Source organism: Zonotrichia leucophrys, chromosome 21, assembly GCF_028769735.1.
Source record: "Zonotrichia leucophrys gambelii isolate GWCS_2022_RI chromosome 21, RI_Zleu_2.0, whole genome shotgun sequence".
Classification (NCBI taxonomy): domain Eukaryota; kingdom Metazoa; phylum Chordata; class Aves; order Passeriformes; family Passerellidae; genus Zonotrichia; species Zonotrichia leucophrys.
Window position 1 is genome coordinate 3,095,839 of NC_088190.1, and position 16,674 is coordinate 3,112,512.

At 45.1% G+C, this 16,674-nt stretch overlaps 1 protein-coding gene across 4 annotated transcripts in view; it reads left to right on the forward strand.

Moving 5' to 3' along the window:
- Positions 1 to 16,674, forward strand: part of PRDM16 (PR/SET domain 16) — a 293,183-nt gene that overhangs the window by 270,181 nt on the left and 6,328 nt on the right. For 3 of the 4 annotated variants that reach the window (XM_064730598.1, XM_064730599.1, XM_064730601.1), the window contains 6 exons: positions 2,906 to 3,075; positions 5,399 to 5,476; positions 10,944 to 11,113; positions 11,785 to 11,959; positions 12,580 to 12,810; positions 15,372 to 15,546. In XM_064730598.1, the coding sequence (XP_064586668.1) occupies positions 2,906 to 3,075; positions 5,399 to 5,476; positions 10,944 to 11,113; positions 11,785 to 11,959; positions 12,580 to 12,810; positions 15,372 to 15,546 (999 nt within the window). The remainder of the gene's footprint in view (positions 1 to 2,905; positions 3,076 to 5,398; positions 5,477 to 10,943; positions 11,114 to 11,784; positions 11,960 to 12,579; positions 12,811 to 15,371; positions 15,547 to 16,674) is intronic. The other variant, XM_064730600.1, reaches the window with a different exon arrangement.

Here is a 16,674-nt window from a genome sequence, read left to right on the forward strand (position 1 = left end):
TCTGATAGCAGGGAGGAGCCAGCGTGGCAAAGCAACCCAAGGAGACGATGAGAAACATTCAGACCCCAAGCAGGAGCAAGCTCTGGGTGGAAGGTTGTTAACATTGTTCCTGAAACCCTGACCACGTCCTCTTCCCATGGCAGTGGAAAGATCTGCAAGGTCTGGTTATCTCTAGCAGCTTATCACACAGAATAGCCTCAAATTCACAATCACTCCAGCCCAAAGCTTCCTGATAACTGATTTTTAATAATGATTTTTAATAAGGCGGGCGCTGTGCTCAGATCACTCGTCTGGAGAGGCGCCGTTCCCATGCTGCAGTCAGTCAGGTATTTCAGACACAGCAAAGGAACATGGGGCATTTTTCCAGAATATAAGAGATTTGTACCACCAGATCTCTTCCAGCATTATCACAGAATCTCCAGTGTTAATACCCTGAGCTGGAAGGACCATCCTGTGCCCTGCACAGGACACCCCAACAATCCCACCCTGTGTCTGAGAGCTCTGGCAGCCTTGAGGCCAATCCAGCATTGCTAAGAATTCTGCATCCTGGATCTTTTCCTAAGAAATCACATTTTCAGGGTTCCTGCTTCTGCTTTCTTCATTAGGACCAACGTTCCTGTGCCTGGTCAGTCAGAGTCACGTTCTACCCAGGCTTTTCTCACTCCAAACATGAGTCTGGTCTCAGCCTTTTCCTCTGTGACTAATCCCCGGCTCTCTCAGAGTGCCCTCACCGGGATGTGATGAAGCCAGAAGATGTGATAAAAGCGTTCAGAAGATGTTTCCTCTCTCAAAATGAATTTCAGGCAGCTCTTATTTCTTAGCCAGTCGTTGGCAGAAGTTCCTTTGCTCCCTGGGAGTTTTCCTACATTGTCTATTCCAAATGAAACTCTGGACAACATAAATAACCAGTGTAACTTTTTGATAACTTAATGGAAAGCCTTTCCTCACCTGTTAAGTTTCTTTTCTTCCCCCTTTCTGTTTTATTATAACCAGGCAGTTGTTCCCTAAATAGCAAAGTGCCTTTGCCACTGGAGAGGCTGTGGCCAGTGTTTAGAATTTTAAAACCAGCCTACGGCTCTCAAGCCAGCAAATATCTCTGACTAAGTGCCTAAAGAACAGGGCACAACAAAGGAGAGCTCCAGGTACCCTGGTGAAGGGCTGAGAGCTCGGCTCTGAAAGGTCCGGAGAGCTTTTTAACGTGATGGTTTTGTTGCATGACTGGCAGCTGGGGCAGAGCTGGTGCTGTAAATGATCAAGTAACCTTTTCAAGTGGCTGGTGCTAAGTATTACTTACTATTTATCATGGGCTGGGAGCCTCCAGCTAAGGGGCTGTGGATCTATTATCGAGAAATGGGGGTTACTACTCCTCTTTTTTAACAGCTTATGAATGCTTGTCAGCCCTCACAATGTCTTCAGGGGTGATTAAGACAACTTTTTTTTTCACAGCCATATATTTTTAAACAATATCTTGGCTCTCTTCCCCCTCTTCCCCCCCCTCCAATCCTTTTAAAGCCCAGTTTAATAAAGTGTAAACGTGCAAAAGGTCAGCCCTTCCTGTACAATCGAGCATCTCGGGGTGATGTATGGCTTCCTACTGCCTTCCGCTCCTCGCTGCCGCCCCGGCTGCCTCCGCCTGTCCCACTGATGTCAGCGCGGCCAGGAGGCAGCTTTATTGCTGCCTTGTTTGTTTTAGCCCTCTCTTCTGCCCCTGGTATCTCCAGAGTGCTCTCAGGAGTGCACAGAGCTGGACGTCGGAGGAGCCGGCGTTGTTCTCCGAGCCGCGCTGCTCTCTCGGACTTGGATTTCCTGTTGCGCTGTAATGAAAGTAAAAGTGCTGTTTTTTAGGCAGGGTTTTTATACAGATTCATTTTTTACTTTTTTGCACATGGCCCAGCTTCATTCTTTCCTTTTCTGCTTTCTTCTGTATCTCCAGGGTTTTCCCTTTCTCCCTCTTTCTAGTGAGGTGTTTAATCTCGTGCCTGTGAGAACAAGCCCAAGTCCCACAAACTAAATCTGATCAAGCATCCAGGGACATTGTGCTTGGTGTCTGAGCTCCAGGCCTGCATGCCAGCTGCTCCCACCCCAAAGGGATGTGTAGGTGTTGCCCCTCCTGCCCGTAACTCACCCAGCCACCGCTCACATCCAGGGGTTTGGCTGGAGCTCCCTTTCACTCCAGGAAACTCAGCAACCTCCCACCCATCCTTCCATCACCTTTAGGAGCTGCTGAACCTTTCCTAGCCATAATTAAAGTGTTGGCCTCTTCACCAGCAAGCTCCCTGTGGATCCACTCCATCCTGAGCCTGATCCCAACTCCTCCTCCTCCCCTCTTCCTCTCCTCTCTCAGCTCCCATCACACATCCTTCCCACTCCACTCTGGCCAGGATTCTTCTGCTTTGGGCCCAAAACTTGCCTGTTCCCCCTCTCCAGGGTTTGTGTCCCTGCCTGCCCACCCACCCCTCACTGCCCTGTCCTTCTGAGCCCTTGGGATGCTGTAGGAGAAATCAGAACTCCCAAGACTTTGGTACTGAGTCTGACCATGGTGTTTAGTTTCAGAGTTTTCCTGGTAAAAAATTCAGTTGAATTCCTGATAGAAAATGGATGTCTCAGGTGTACTCTGAGATAATTTTTGAAAGTGAGCTCATGCACACTGCAGAAAGTGAACAAGTGCTCATTTCTGGCTTTGCCTGGCTTTGCCAGTTGTGCCTTTCCTGCTTTCTCCACGACCAATACACTACTCCAGTCATTCCTGGCTGGATCCAGTGGCTCCATTTCCCACCGTGCCTCCAACTTCCAAGACAGCCAACACCAGCAGGAGGCTTTGCCCAAGGAAAACCGGTGTTTCGTGCATCAGATCTTGCCCTTCCTGGGGATTCCTCTGACAGGAGCTATCACCTTGTCCTTGCAGATGTCAGCCATCGAGACGATGACAGAGAAACTGGAGAGCTTTGCAGCCATGAAGGCCGACTCTGGCTCGTCCCTGCAGCCCCTTCCCCACCACCCCTTCAACTTCAGATCGCCGCCGCCAACGCTCTCCGACCCCATCCTGCGCAAGGGCAAGGAGCGCTACACCTGCAGGTGAGCCGGGCACCCCACGGCATCCACGCTGACCCCCAGGGCATGGAAACACCCCAGGGATGTGGGAATACCCCAGGATGTGCCATCCCAGCTGGGCACTGGGCACCAGCAGGGAGAGGAGCAGCTCCGCACCGACATCTCCGCCAGGAGCGGTGGAATTAGAGCAGAGCTGGGATGACTAATTCCCTCTGAAATAGCTTGTTTTGTCTGGTAGGAAATCAGCATCTTCTGTTTGCTTTGTAATTTTTAATAACCTTGGGAGCAGATCTGGAGATTCTCAAGCAGACCCAGCTCTCCAGGCCAAGTCTCTGGTGTGCAGCAACAAGCGCCAGTCCCGTCTATAACCAACCTCAGCTATGGAAAAATGATTGAATTTTAAAACATGGCATGCAGGAAACAAATTTTCAAACTGTTCTATCCACAGAACTCCTCATAGACCCATCCAACTTCAAATTGGAGCAGATCAAGGGTATTTAATAATAAACTGTCTGCTCTCACAGTTTTACCTCAAAGTTCTCATGGTGGCTCCTGCTGAGGGGATTTTTTTGGGTGCAGAAAGTGGGTACAAACTTTGGTTGATGTGTCTCTTATGTTCAACTTTGCCACAAGAGCTACAGGCTCAGATTTCAGTTGAGTATTTAGAAATTTGAGGTTTCTATTTACAAAAGGGACTAAACTTAAATTTTAGATGCACAAGTTAACATTTGGATTTTTGTTGCTGGGGAGCACTCACATTAACTGCTCATCTTCAGGACAGCTGAAGGTCTCTGAAATAAGGAAAGTCTGTCATGGTTTCCTCCTACAAAAGGAGTTGTTATTTCCCAATTAGTGTTTTTATTTATACCTTTTTGATTTTACTGTGAGCTGGATTTATGGGGGAACACAATTCCTTCCTTTATTAATTTCCTACGGCTGCATTTCCTCGCTCTAAGCAGCTGTCAGCCTCCTAACCCATAGTGCTGCAGCCTTTATCCAGAGAAAATTCTGTGAATTCCAAGGATGAAAGAGCAGATTCTGTTTGATGAGCACATCAACAGGGCTATAAAGGAGATGCAGAAACATCTCAAGTGCCAATCTGCCCAGGCAGTGATTAAACCCTCTGTTCCCTGATGCAAGAATGCTGTAGTTAAACCCTGCCTTCAAGTGCCTTGTCCACACTTCCTTTGAACACTTCCAGGGATAGTGATTCCACCACCTCCCTGGGTATCCCATTCCAACTGTCTGACAAGCTTTTCTGTGAAAAAAAATCCCAAGTATCCAATCCAAACCTCCTATAGTGCAACTTGGGGCTGTTTCCTATTGTCCTGTCCCCATTCTGTGGGAGCAGCAGAACCCCACCTGGCTGCACCCTTCTGTCAGGGAGTTGTAGGAGTCAGAATGTTCTTCCTGAGCTTCCTTCTCTCCAGGCTGAGCCCTCCCAGCTCCCTCAGCTGCTCCTGGTGCTCTGTAATCCTGTGACCCTGATGGGAGGTTTGTCCTCCCCATCAGGGATGAGCTCATGATGTGAGCACACAAAGGGATTTTGGGAGGGGTGTGAGAATGAGGGGTGCAGGTGGTGCTGTGGCATCTTTCACAGTTCTATTTCCCCAAAATATCCATCCTTATTTCCAAGGCCACCCTTTAAAACTTGTCTCTAGCTCCATTTCTCTCTCAGCAACGTCTGTCCCATCCCATGGCATTTCTAAATCAGCATTTCTTATCTCCAGGTTTGCACACTGTGTGAGCCTTCTGTCAGGTTTGGAGAATTCCCTACAAATCCATTTCCCACAGCATCCTTGGGCTCTCCTGATGGTTTCCTTTGGTTCTCTGTGACTGTGTTCACAGAGGTTCTTGGATGAGGGAAGAGATGAGGATCTGACTCCGTGTTTCAGAAGGCTTGATTTATTATTTGATGATATATATTACATTAAAACTTTACTAAAAGAATGGAAGAAAAGGTTTCATCAGAAGGCTAACTAAGAATAGAATAGTAAAGAATGATAACAAAGGTTTGTGGCTCGGCTCTCTGTCCAAACCAGCTGGGCTGTGATTGGCCATTAATTAGAAACAACCAACATGGGCCAATCACAGATGCACCTGTTGCATTCCACAGCAGCGGATAATCAATGTTTATTACAACATTTTGTTCCTGAGGCTTCTCAGCTTCTCACGAGGAAAAATCCTAAGGAAAGGATTTTCCATTAAAAGATGCCTGCGACAGTTCTCCTGATGATTTCCTTTGCTTCTCCTGATGGTTTCCTTTGCTTCTCCTGATGGATTCCTTGTTTCTCCTGATGGTTTCCTTTGCTTCTCCTGATGGTTTCCTTTGGCTCTCCCTCTCCAGGTACTGTGGCAAGATCTTCCCACGCTCAGCCAACCTGACGAGGCACCTGCGGACACACACTGGGGAGCAGCCTTACAGGTGATGTTGTCCCCCATAAAAAATCCCCTTTCCCAAGCACTCCTCACTCACCACTCTGGTATTTTCCCCCCCTCTCCTCTACAAAGCTGTGCCAGCAGAATACCACAGGCCTGGAGCATTACACAGAGTGATTCATAGGGTTGTATATTATGTGTACCAGCCAAAAATAATCAGGCTTGGCAGCTCGAAGATAGACACTTAACTTATATTTAGATGTATGCTGGCAAATGAGGGCTCTGATTTGCAGTGTTGTTTCACACTCACGTTAACCATTCATCTCAAGGACAGCTGAAGGTGCTGAATGGCTCTGAAATTCAGGCTGGTTTGAAGGGCTTGCCAGGACCTTCACTGCTGGGGCTAGCTGGGTTTTTGGAGACTTTTTTTCTTTTCTTAATGCACATCAAGAGGTGCCTGGAGTAGGAGATCAAAAAAACAAAGGCTTGGGTTTGATTCTTGATGGTCACTGATTAAATTTTTTTGATTTTCTTTTTTTTGGAGGGCTATGAAGTCACTCAAACTTCTACTTAAGAAGTCTAATTATGTCTAAAGTAGGAATTAATAGCACATGAACAGCATGCTATTGATTCCTACTTTAACATAATATACACAAGGCAAATTCTTTTTATAAAGAGAAAATGCAACATGCCAAAAGGTGTCTATTTACCTGCCTTAAAACTGAATTTTGGTCGTTTCTGAGCTTAAATCATGGAGTTTAAAAGGAGAGTTGGGAGGGGGGATTCACACAGAGTCTCACACGTTTTTGAGTGTTTAAGGTAGAAAGCTGAGCTATGTTCTGTTAGCTGGGGACAAGGTGATGTGATTTTGATGCTTTAGTGTCCACAAGGACAGCATCCAAGCCCAGTGGCTCCTGCCAAAATCAGGGCTTTAAATCTGAATAAAACTCACAAGAAAATACATTAAATATGTGTGCCTAGGTATATAAATAACTATTTCTCATGGAAATCTTTACCCCCAGCATTTTCTCCCAGCGAGTTGCAAGCAGTTTTAAAAAAATTGAGGGGAAAAAAATGCCTTTTTTGTTAGAATGAAGTCCAGAAATGAGCAAACCTGAAGGAATGATGAATTGAGAGCTTGCTGCAAATCAAGCCTTGTGTTTGCCACAATGTGAGGGAGTGTTTTGCAGGTTGTCAAACAATGGTAACAATTCCATTTCATTTTGGGTAGCTGATATTGCAGCGTTTCATACACAGCCATAAGTTCACAACAAAGCAAATGGAGCAGTTATTAAATAAAGAGAAACACAAATTTATGAGCAGCAAAAGGCCATGTGGTCAAATACATCACATTTTTATGCTCAGTTTAACCTAAGAATTGACTCTCCCACATTGTAATCCCCGCTACGCTGAGAATCACGTTTATTTTCCATCCAGCATTTTTAGTGTAGACATTAGGTAAATTAAAAATCCACCACCCCCCCAAAGCAGACATATATTTTGGATTATACCCTTGCTGTGATGTTTGGGGTTGTGTCATTTGATATGCCTGTGTGTTCCCTGTCCACTGCAACCCTCGCTCCTGATTATTCCGAGATCCTTAGTTCAGTTTTCTTCCAAAAAAGGAGACTTGCAACTTAACAAAGGTTAGGAAAATAAAGATTTATTTGATCTGGTCTTCTCCCAGCAAATAGCCTGTGTGGGTTTTTTAGAGGTCTGACTCCTGGACAATGTTGCATTCTAACAGCACTCCGGAGAGCCGGGGCTGCGTTCGCAGACGAGCTTTAATTATCATTGATTTGCTTTTCCTCTCAGAGAACTGAGATTTGCAGCTTTGGCAGCCAGGCTTGTTTTGAAAGCTTGGTTTTTAAGTGCTGGCTTCAGGCAGGTACAAGGAGGCTGCTGATTTCTCAGTGTTTCACTGTTGTCTCCTTTGCAACTTCGTTTTTGATTGTTTAATTATTTTTTCTACCCTACAAAAATATTTTTATATACAATAATTTAAGTATTAATCCAAATATTAATTACTTTGTTCTTAAAGACAACAGGCTAGAAAATAAAGGCTTGGATTTGATTCCTGAGGGTCACTGATGAAATTTTTTGGAGTTTATTTGGGGTACTATGAAGTCACTCAAACTTCTACTTAAGTGTAATTATGTATAAAGTAGGAATTAATAGCACATTAGCAATAACGAGGCAAATTATTTTTATAAAGAGAAAATGCAGCATGTTTTCTGAGGAGGGATAAATACCTGGTGATGCACTTCCTAAAAATCAAATTATTTGAAAACACTCCAAGCCCCTGTGCCATACAGAGAAATTCAATGTTTCTTTCCACTCTTTTTATTTTTCTGCACCAAACCTGAAATTCTGGACTATGTATTTCAGAATTCAGAGTAAAAAAGCCCTTGGAGGCTTTGTGTCCTGTTATCTGCAATAAGCTGGAACTCAGAGCCACAGCTGACATCTACCATGTCATTTAAATTGCACATAGTTCAATAAATATTGAAGATATTTCTCATTTTCTGGTTTTCAAAACGCAGCCTGAGCTTACCCTGCTAAAAATGCACTTGAGGCTAGGGAGTCACTCAGAGGGAGAGTTGCTATCCATGTGGGGTTTTTTTGTTTTTTGCTGCAATTCTGCCTCTCCAGCTCACACTGATCACTGCAAAACTTCATGAGAGTGACTCGGGAAATGCCCCCCACATTCCCAGGGTTTGCTTTGTCCCAGGTACCCGAGCTCCTGCAGCTCCCAGGATTTCCTGTCCGAGCTCCACAGCTCCAGCCCTGTCCCTCCCTCCCTCTTTGGATGTTTTCAGCTGATAAGGGAGAGGCTTTGTGGGGCTGTTTGCAGAGCAAACACCGCTGCCTCCGAGTTTTATTCTTCTCCTCCCTCACCGTTCACCCCTTTCCCTGAATTTCAGCTGGTTCCTCTGCCTGGGCCATTTATTTAGATGAAAACCAGCAGAGCTCCCAGCACTGACCCCTCTGGGACCACAAATAACGCCGGACATCTCCCTCATCCCTTTGCATTCCCTGCTCCTTCCCTGTGCCCCTCTGGTTCCTATTTTTTTAACAAGCTCTTTATCCCTCCCCATTCCCGACCCTGCATCCACATAGCTCATGGTTAGGGCCAGGACCTGTCACAGGGAACTTTTCAAAGGCTTCCTGAACATCTAAATAAATGGATGTGGAGGAGGCCAGGTCGTTGCTTGCCTTGATTTGCTTCTAAATGTCTGGAGCTGCTCCTGGCAGGGACAGCCAGGCTGGGAATATGGATTATCCTGGTGCCCACTGTGCCAGGTATTCCCTGTGCCAGGCACTGGGATTCACAAAAAAAGGGTTTTTTAGGAGCTGGTGAGGACAGGCAGGGAGGAAAAAACCCCTGGCATCATCAAGGATGAGAAGGGAGCTCCTGGTCTAAGCTGGATAAAACCACTCATTAAAATCCCATGGAAATATCAGGAATATTGGGATATTGGCAGGTTTGGCTACTGCATTTTGCTGGAGTGCTGAACAGGAATCTGAGAGCAAATTCCTTGGTGCTGGAAATCCGTGTTTCACTCTCTGTACAGATTGTTCTTGATAAATCTCCGTGTGATTGTTCTTGCTGATGTTCAAGTAACTCCTTGCTTTCTAGAGTTGTTTGGGGGGTTTTGGAAAAAAAAAAGGGGAAACTAAATACTTTAGGAGTCTGGAAATGCTGTGGTTTACAAATTTTGCTCTCTGCCTTGCTTAATCCTAATAAAGGCCCATTATTTGAAATATCTTTATTCTTGTTGGAGATTTAGCAGTAGGAAATTTGGAGGTGGACATGGAATCCATAAACATCCAGCAAGAGAGAGAGAGTGTTTCATAAATGTATCCCCGCTTTTTCCAAAAATAATATCGATTTATTTTTAGAGCCCGAATAAAAATCCCAGCTGGAGCACATCTGGAAAATGGGGGGTGTGTGTGTTTCACAGCAGGGATCTTTCCCACTCCACTGTTGTGTCTGTAGGGAGGAATCCCATGTCCTCTGTGTCATCCAGCTCCATCCCTGAGTGAGGCAGGAATGGGCTGAGTCTGGAGCTGCTGATACTCCCAAAATCTCCATCTCCATGTCCTGGAGTGCTGGGGGGGCTCTGGCACAGGCTGCCCCATCCCTGGCAGTGTCCAAGGACAGGTTGGAGCCACCTGGGATAGTGGAAGATGTCCCTGGCCATGGCAGGGGTGGCACTGGATGGGGTTTAGAGTCCCAAAACCATTCTGGAATTCCAGGATTTCCATGGAAGAGTAGCTCAGCTCCATGGGGCAGATATTGCTGTGGATTAGAGGAGCTCAGAGTGGATTTATTCAGGAATATCTAATCTGGAGCCTGTTGGAATGGGTTCATTCTGGGATTGCAAGGGTTTGGGAAGAGCCGGAATTTTGGAAGCATCCTGGATTTGTGGTGGAGACAGATTCTGCTGCTTGTGGGTTTTGGAAGCAGAGCCGTGGGGCAGCAGCTTTGCTGAGGCACAAGTGACTCAAAGGGAGATGGAACGAGGGATTCGGGCAGGAATGAGATTTTTCAGGAGTTTTAGACTCAAACTCTCCAGCGCAGCTCGGAGCTGCCACCTTCAGTCCATCAGCGGCTCCGAACCCTCACACCACCAACCCGTGCAATTCCCATTTATTTGGAGGCAATCTAAACTCCAAAATTCCCAATTCTCATTTATTTGGAGGGAATCTAAACTCCAAAATTCCCAATTCTCATTTATTTGGAGGGAATCTAAACCCAAAAAAGGGGGGTGGTGACTTTGAACAAGCCCCCAGCCCATCTGCCGTGCGTTCTGCAGAGATTGAGCTCAGGGAGGGAACGTCTCTCAGCACCCTGAACATTCTGGCTTGGCTCCTTGCATTCATCACAAACCAGATATTCACTCCTAGGAGTAAATCTTACCCTGTTTGGAAAGGATGGTGGATTTCTTTGCTACAAGAATAATTATAATTGCCTTTAAAGCCATGCTGTAATCCCTGCATGTCCAATACCACAAGGAATTTCACAAATAAAGCCAGAATTTTCTGTGTGTCCAGCTAACTGTCATGCAGGGATTTGCTAGTTAATAACTATTTTATACATTTCACCTCCCTTCTTTCTTCTTCTGTCTTCCTTGTCCTCCCTTCTCAGCCATATTTCACCTGATTCCTCTCAAAAAAAAAGTGGAAGGAATAAATCCACCTTTCTCATTCCTACATCCATGCATGGAAAAGTAATTATTGTGTCTCAAGCTCTTATTTGTTTGGACGACTCACTTCCTAATTAATCCTAATCCTTTCTTTGTTCTCCTTGAGTAACAATAATATCAGATTTGTCTGGGATGATTAATGCTTTGTGCTTCCTTCAGCACAATCTTTATTCCCGAGTAAAGATTTATAGACCAACATTTCCTGGGGTTTTGATCGTCAGATTTTTCTCCTTTTTTTTTTTTGTTTTTTTGGGGTTTTTTGGGCTTTTTCCTCATGTTGCACCCTTTGCTGCTGTTTTCCAGGTGTAAATACTGTGACAGGTCATTCAGCATTTCCTCCAACCTGCAGAGGCACGTCAGGAACATCCACAACAAGGAGAAGCCATTCAAGTGCCACCTGTGCAACAGGTGCTTTGGGCAGCAGACCAACCTCGACAGGCACCTGAAGAAGCACGAGCATGAAAATGTTCCAGGTAGGAAAACACTCTGGAGAGAGGAGACTCCATGGTCTTGGCCCTTGGGAATCCTCGCTGGAATGCACTGTTCCCCTAAGGATGAGTTTGTAGGGTTTTTTTGGAAGTTCAAGATAAATAGGTTTTGTTTTGCACAATTGTGTGCATTGTCCATAAATGTGAAATATCACCTGTATTTTAGTCTGGAAAACACAATATTCCTCTGGAATCTTTGCTAGAACGTTCCAAGTAGGGAAACACTCTGGGAATCTCTGAAGAGAGATGACTCCATGGTCTTGGCCCTTGGGAAGCCTCACTGGAATGCACTGGGGATGAGTTTGTGGGGTTGTTTGTAGGGTTTTTTTGGAAGTTCAAAATAAATAGGTTTTGTTTTGACATAAGAAATGAAAGGAAGGAATTGCTGTAATGAAGTGATTTCCCAGTATGGGTAAAAAAATTTATTATGGAAAAGTTGTAGGCAAACAGCTCTGCAATGGTTGTAAAATTGTGTGTATTGTTCATAAATGCTAAACATCACCTGTATTTTGGTCTGGAAAACACAATCTTCCTTTGGGATCTTTGCTCCATGACTTTCCTCTTGAGCATTAAACCACCAATATAAAGTGAGAGGGCTGTTGAGAACATTCTTAATTTGTTTCCTCATAACTCCTGTTGTCTCCCCTGCCCCACAGTGAGCCAGCACTCCGGAGTCATCACCAACCACCTCGGGACCAGCGCCTCCTCCCCCAACTCGGAATCAGACAACCATGCACTTTTAGACGAAAAAGAGGATTCCTATTTCTCAGAAATCAGAAATTTTATTGCCAACAGCGAGATGAATCAAGCGTCGGCTTTAGCAGATAAAAGGTAGGCACGGAAATAAAATTATTATATATAATTATAGATATTTAAATTGTTGAGGATAGAGCCCAGAGAAGGAGGAAGTTTGCTTGTCCCACAAATGTTAATTTTAAGAGATGAAAAATCAGCATTTAAATCAATTTTTGTAGTTCAAAAAGCCTTGGGATTGGTGCATTCTCAACGTGCTCATTGGCCCTGAGGAACAGTGAAGGGTGATTTTTAAATGCCTGAAGCACATTGGTTTTCTTCTTTGTTACATTTTAAATAATATATATGTGTATAAATGTGTCTCTATGTTCAAATCTGTACATAACATTATCAAAGTTTTTCATTACAGTGAGAATATATTATATAAATATTTGTAATTTTTTTTCCTTTTCTTTTTCTTTCTTTCTTTCTTTCTTTCTTTCTTTCTTTCTTTCTTTCTTTCTTTCTTTCTTTCTTTCTTTCTTTCTTTCTTCCTTCCTTCCTTCCTTCCTTCTCCTTCCTTCCTTCCTTCCTTCCTTCCTTCCTTCCTTCCTTCCTTTCCTTCCTTCCTTCCTTCCTTCCTTCCTTCCTTCCTTCTTCCTTCTTTCTTCTTCCTTCTTCCTTCTTTCTCCTCCCTGCCCTTCAACCAACCATTTCAGGCCAGAAATCCAGGATATTGATGGCAATTCCCAGTGCCACGGACTGGCAAACGAGAAGGCAGAAGATGTGGACGATGAGGACGAAGAACTGGAAGAGGAAGATGATGACAGCCTGACTGGGAAGTCCCAGGACGAGACGGCGTCGCCCACGGCGGAGCCGCGGGGAGCGTTCGAGGATGAGGAGGATGAGGAGCCCACGTCTCTCACCATGAGCTTTGACCACACCCGAAGGTGAGGGGGCCATTCCTGGGGGGCTCAGACCCCTGCCCGTGTCTGTGGTGCATCGTGAGTGCTGTGGGTTTGTTCTCCAAGCCATGCCATGCCTCTGGTTGGATCCAAACCTTCACTCCAGATTCCATTTCATCATTTTGGGGTGAACACGAGACAAGGACTGCAAGGAGAGTTTGGAATGATATCTAAGGCTTGAGGAGTACAAATAGACACAAAACCGAGAGTTTTCAGGGTGCCACAGCTCAGCAGATGTTTTTCTCTCCAAAACTCTGGTCAGGGCAAGGGAAGAGGAGTCATAACAGCCTTTGGTGCTGTTATGGCCCTTTGAGTAGGAGCAAAATATTCTTGGAGCTCTGGCAAAAAGGGGATTCTGCCCCTCTGCCCTGCCCAGGTGAGACCTCACCTGCAGAGCTGCCTCCAGCTCTGGGGCTCCACCACAGGAAGGACCTGGAGCTGCTGGAGAGAGTCCAGAGGAGGCCCCAGGGTGATCAGAGGGATGGAGCAGCTCTGCTGGCAGGAAAGGCTGAGGGAACTGGGATTGTTCAGCTGGAGCAGAGAAGGCTCCAGGGTGACCTTCCAGTGCCTGAAGGAAGCTGCTGGAAATATCAAGGGAGACTCTTTCCAGGGGCCTGGAGTGACAGGACAAGGGGGAATGGATTTACACTGAAAGAGGAGAGATACAGGTTTGATCTTCAGGGGAAATCCTTCCCTGTGAGTGTGCTGAGGCCTGGCACAGGTTTTCCAGAGAAGCTTCCCCATCCCTGAAGTGTCCAAGGCCAGGCTGGACAGGGCTTGGAGCCACCTGGGATAGCCCATTGCAGAGGGTGAAATAAGACAATCTTTAAGGTCCCTCCCAACCCAAACCAGATCCCATTATTCTGTAAAAAGTGGAGGACTTTTTCCCCAAGATCAAGCCATGTCTGAACACCTTCAAAATGAAAGATTGCTGCACACAGCACAGGCCCAGCTCTCTTTTTGCTGCAGCTTGCCCCAATTTCTGGGGGTATTCCCAGCACAAGCCACACAACACCAAGTGATATCTCACCCAACTTAAAAGCACCAATAGTTTTGGTGCAAAACTGTCACCACAAGCTAATAAATTACTTTATTATACTATATTATATTACATTATATTACATTACATCTAACTGAATCTGCCAAACTGCCCAGAATCTCATAACTGTCCCAACAGTCCTGACACACACCTGGATCCAACTGGTCAGTGGATCAAAACACTCACACCAGAATCCAATTACCAATTCCCTTCAGGTAAACAATCTTCCACCATGCATTCCACTTGTGAACAAACACAGGAGCAGCAAATGACATAAGAATTGCTTTTCCTTTCTCTGAGGTTCAGAGAATGTGAATCCCAGAAATTTCTTGGGAAGATGTGCCTTGCTTTTCTCCGTGAAGGGAAATGTGATGACACAGAACCTCAGACAGAACCTGCTGCTTGTTGCTTTCCACTTCGAGGCAGCTCTGGCATTTTGCGGTCTCCCCAACCCTGGCTGCCCAAAACAGAGAAGTCCAATTAAGCACAACCTGTCCTGGCCCCTCAGGCAGGCTCCAGAGCTGCAGGCTACCTTAGCAAGCTCAGCTCTTTAGTGATTATCACTCATTTGTGAATTCAGCTTTCTAAGTGCCTTGGGCAGACACAAGGAGAGAGAGGAGAAGGCTGTGTGAGGTTCCACAAGAGTGTCTTTATTGATGTCTTCTGTGAAGGTCTCAGGGACAGCTCTTCTGCCCAGCTGGGCAAAAGTAGCTCTTTATATATCCTTTATATAGGATATAGGAGTTATATAGGGTATAGGAGTTATATAGGGAATAGGAGTATAGTACTTATATAGGGTATAAGAGTACATCTTTAAATACCCTTTATATAGGTTATAGGAGTTATACAGGGCATAGGAGTATATCTTTATATACCCTTTATATAGGGTATAGGAGTTATATAGGATATGGGAGTTATATAGGGTACAGGAGTATATCTTTATATGATCTTTATATAGGGTAAAGGAGTTATATAGAGTATAGGAGTATATCTTTATATACCCTTTATATAGGGTATAGGAGTTATATAGGGTATAGGAATATATTTTTATATACTCTTTATATAGGGTACAGGAATTATATAGGGCATAGGAGTTATATAGGGCATAGGAGTTATATAGGGTATAGGAGTATAGGAGTTATATAGGATATAGGAGTATATCTTTATTTACCCTTTATATAGGGTACAGGAGCTTTAGGAATTGTCCAATAGTAAGGGTCATGGGGAACATGACCTATACTCTTACAGAGAGATAAGCAAGGGTCTGAAGGTGAAAAGAGGGGCTTCTTAGGTTCAGTCACCATGACCAGGCATTTCCTATCGAGGCACTGCAGGCCCTGTGCCTGCCTCACCACCTCCTCCTCACTCCTCCCCATGCCATGCCGTGTCTGTGTCCGTCTGTCCGTCCCTTCACGCATGTGGCTGGTGAGCCCCCGTGGGTGGTGCATGCAGGCTGTGGGCCAGACGAGCTAACACAGGTCACCCCTTCCCCTGGTCCTTGGTACAGGTGTGTTGAGGAGGACGAAGCCGGCCTGTTAGATTTGGAGCAGATGCCGAATTTTGGGAAGGGGCTGGATCTCCGCAAAGCGGCCGAGGAAGCCTTTGAAGTTAAAGATGTGTTTAATTCCACCTTAGACTCTGAGGCAATAAAACAGACTCTGTACAGGCAGGCTAAAAACCAGGTGGGTATATACAGAACCTTTTCCTAGCTTGCCACCAGATTAGGGAGCAGCTGCCTCCTCCAGCCAAGGGTTACTTTCTTTATATAAAGATATAAAGTTTATTAGGGAGCAGCTGCCTCCTTCAGCCAAGAGTTATTTTCCCTTTCCAGTGCATTATTTTCCCCTTCCAGAAGGTTATTCCCCCTTTCCAGTACGTTATTTTCCCCTTCCAGAAGGTTATTCCCCCTTCCAGCAGGAATTCTAGCACACACACGATTGTGTCTTGTTGCAACTAAATTGAAATATAGGGAGGAAGGGAGTGGGCATCACCTTTAGATGGATTTATCTCAGCCTGTGCAGTGAGAATGGGGCTGTGCAGGAAGAGAGAGTCATTTGTGTGTTTTTATCTGTCTGTATAAATGTTTTTATAACTCCTTATTTATTTATACTTTGGGGTGGCTCTTCTGGTGGTAACCACTGAGGTTTGGTCTGCAGAAACAGCAACAAACTGCCCTTGGGTTTGAATAAAACAGGAGTAAAAGACAAGAATAAACCCAGGACTTGCAACCCAGCATGTCTAGAGGGTATCCCTGTTTATCTCCTTGATTTCTAAAACTAAACCAGAAAATGGAAAAGAAAAATTCACAACCCTGTGAGCCAGATCACTTTAGACTCACCAAAAACCATCAGAATGGCATCTCAGAATTACTGAGATTCTTGGAGTTCTGAGAAAAATCTGGAGGTTTGGGGCAGGTCTGTGTGTGCTTTCTGTTTTTTCATTAGCCAAAATACCCAGTCTGGGTTTATGGAGTTTATCTCTTGTTTTTTCCTCCTTCACGGTGGGTGCCAATAGTGAGACAGGGGAGGGGCTGCTGGAAGAGAGAGCTCAGCAGTTTTTTGGGGTGACACCCAAGTCAGCCACTTGCCTGACTTCTCTGTGTACTAACATCCCAAATGCACTAATTCTTTGGGAGCAGCTTGTTTTTTTCCCAATGTACCACCCTGCTACAGCCTGTGCTTGGATGGGGGAAGGTATTTTTAATTTTTGACTCTTTTTACGCTTGAATCCCAACAAGCAACTCAAATAATTTGACCCATCTTTTGGCAGGTAATACAAAACCTTAGTTTGAACAGCACAGCACTCCATTG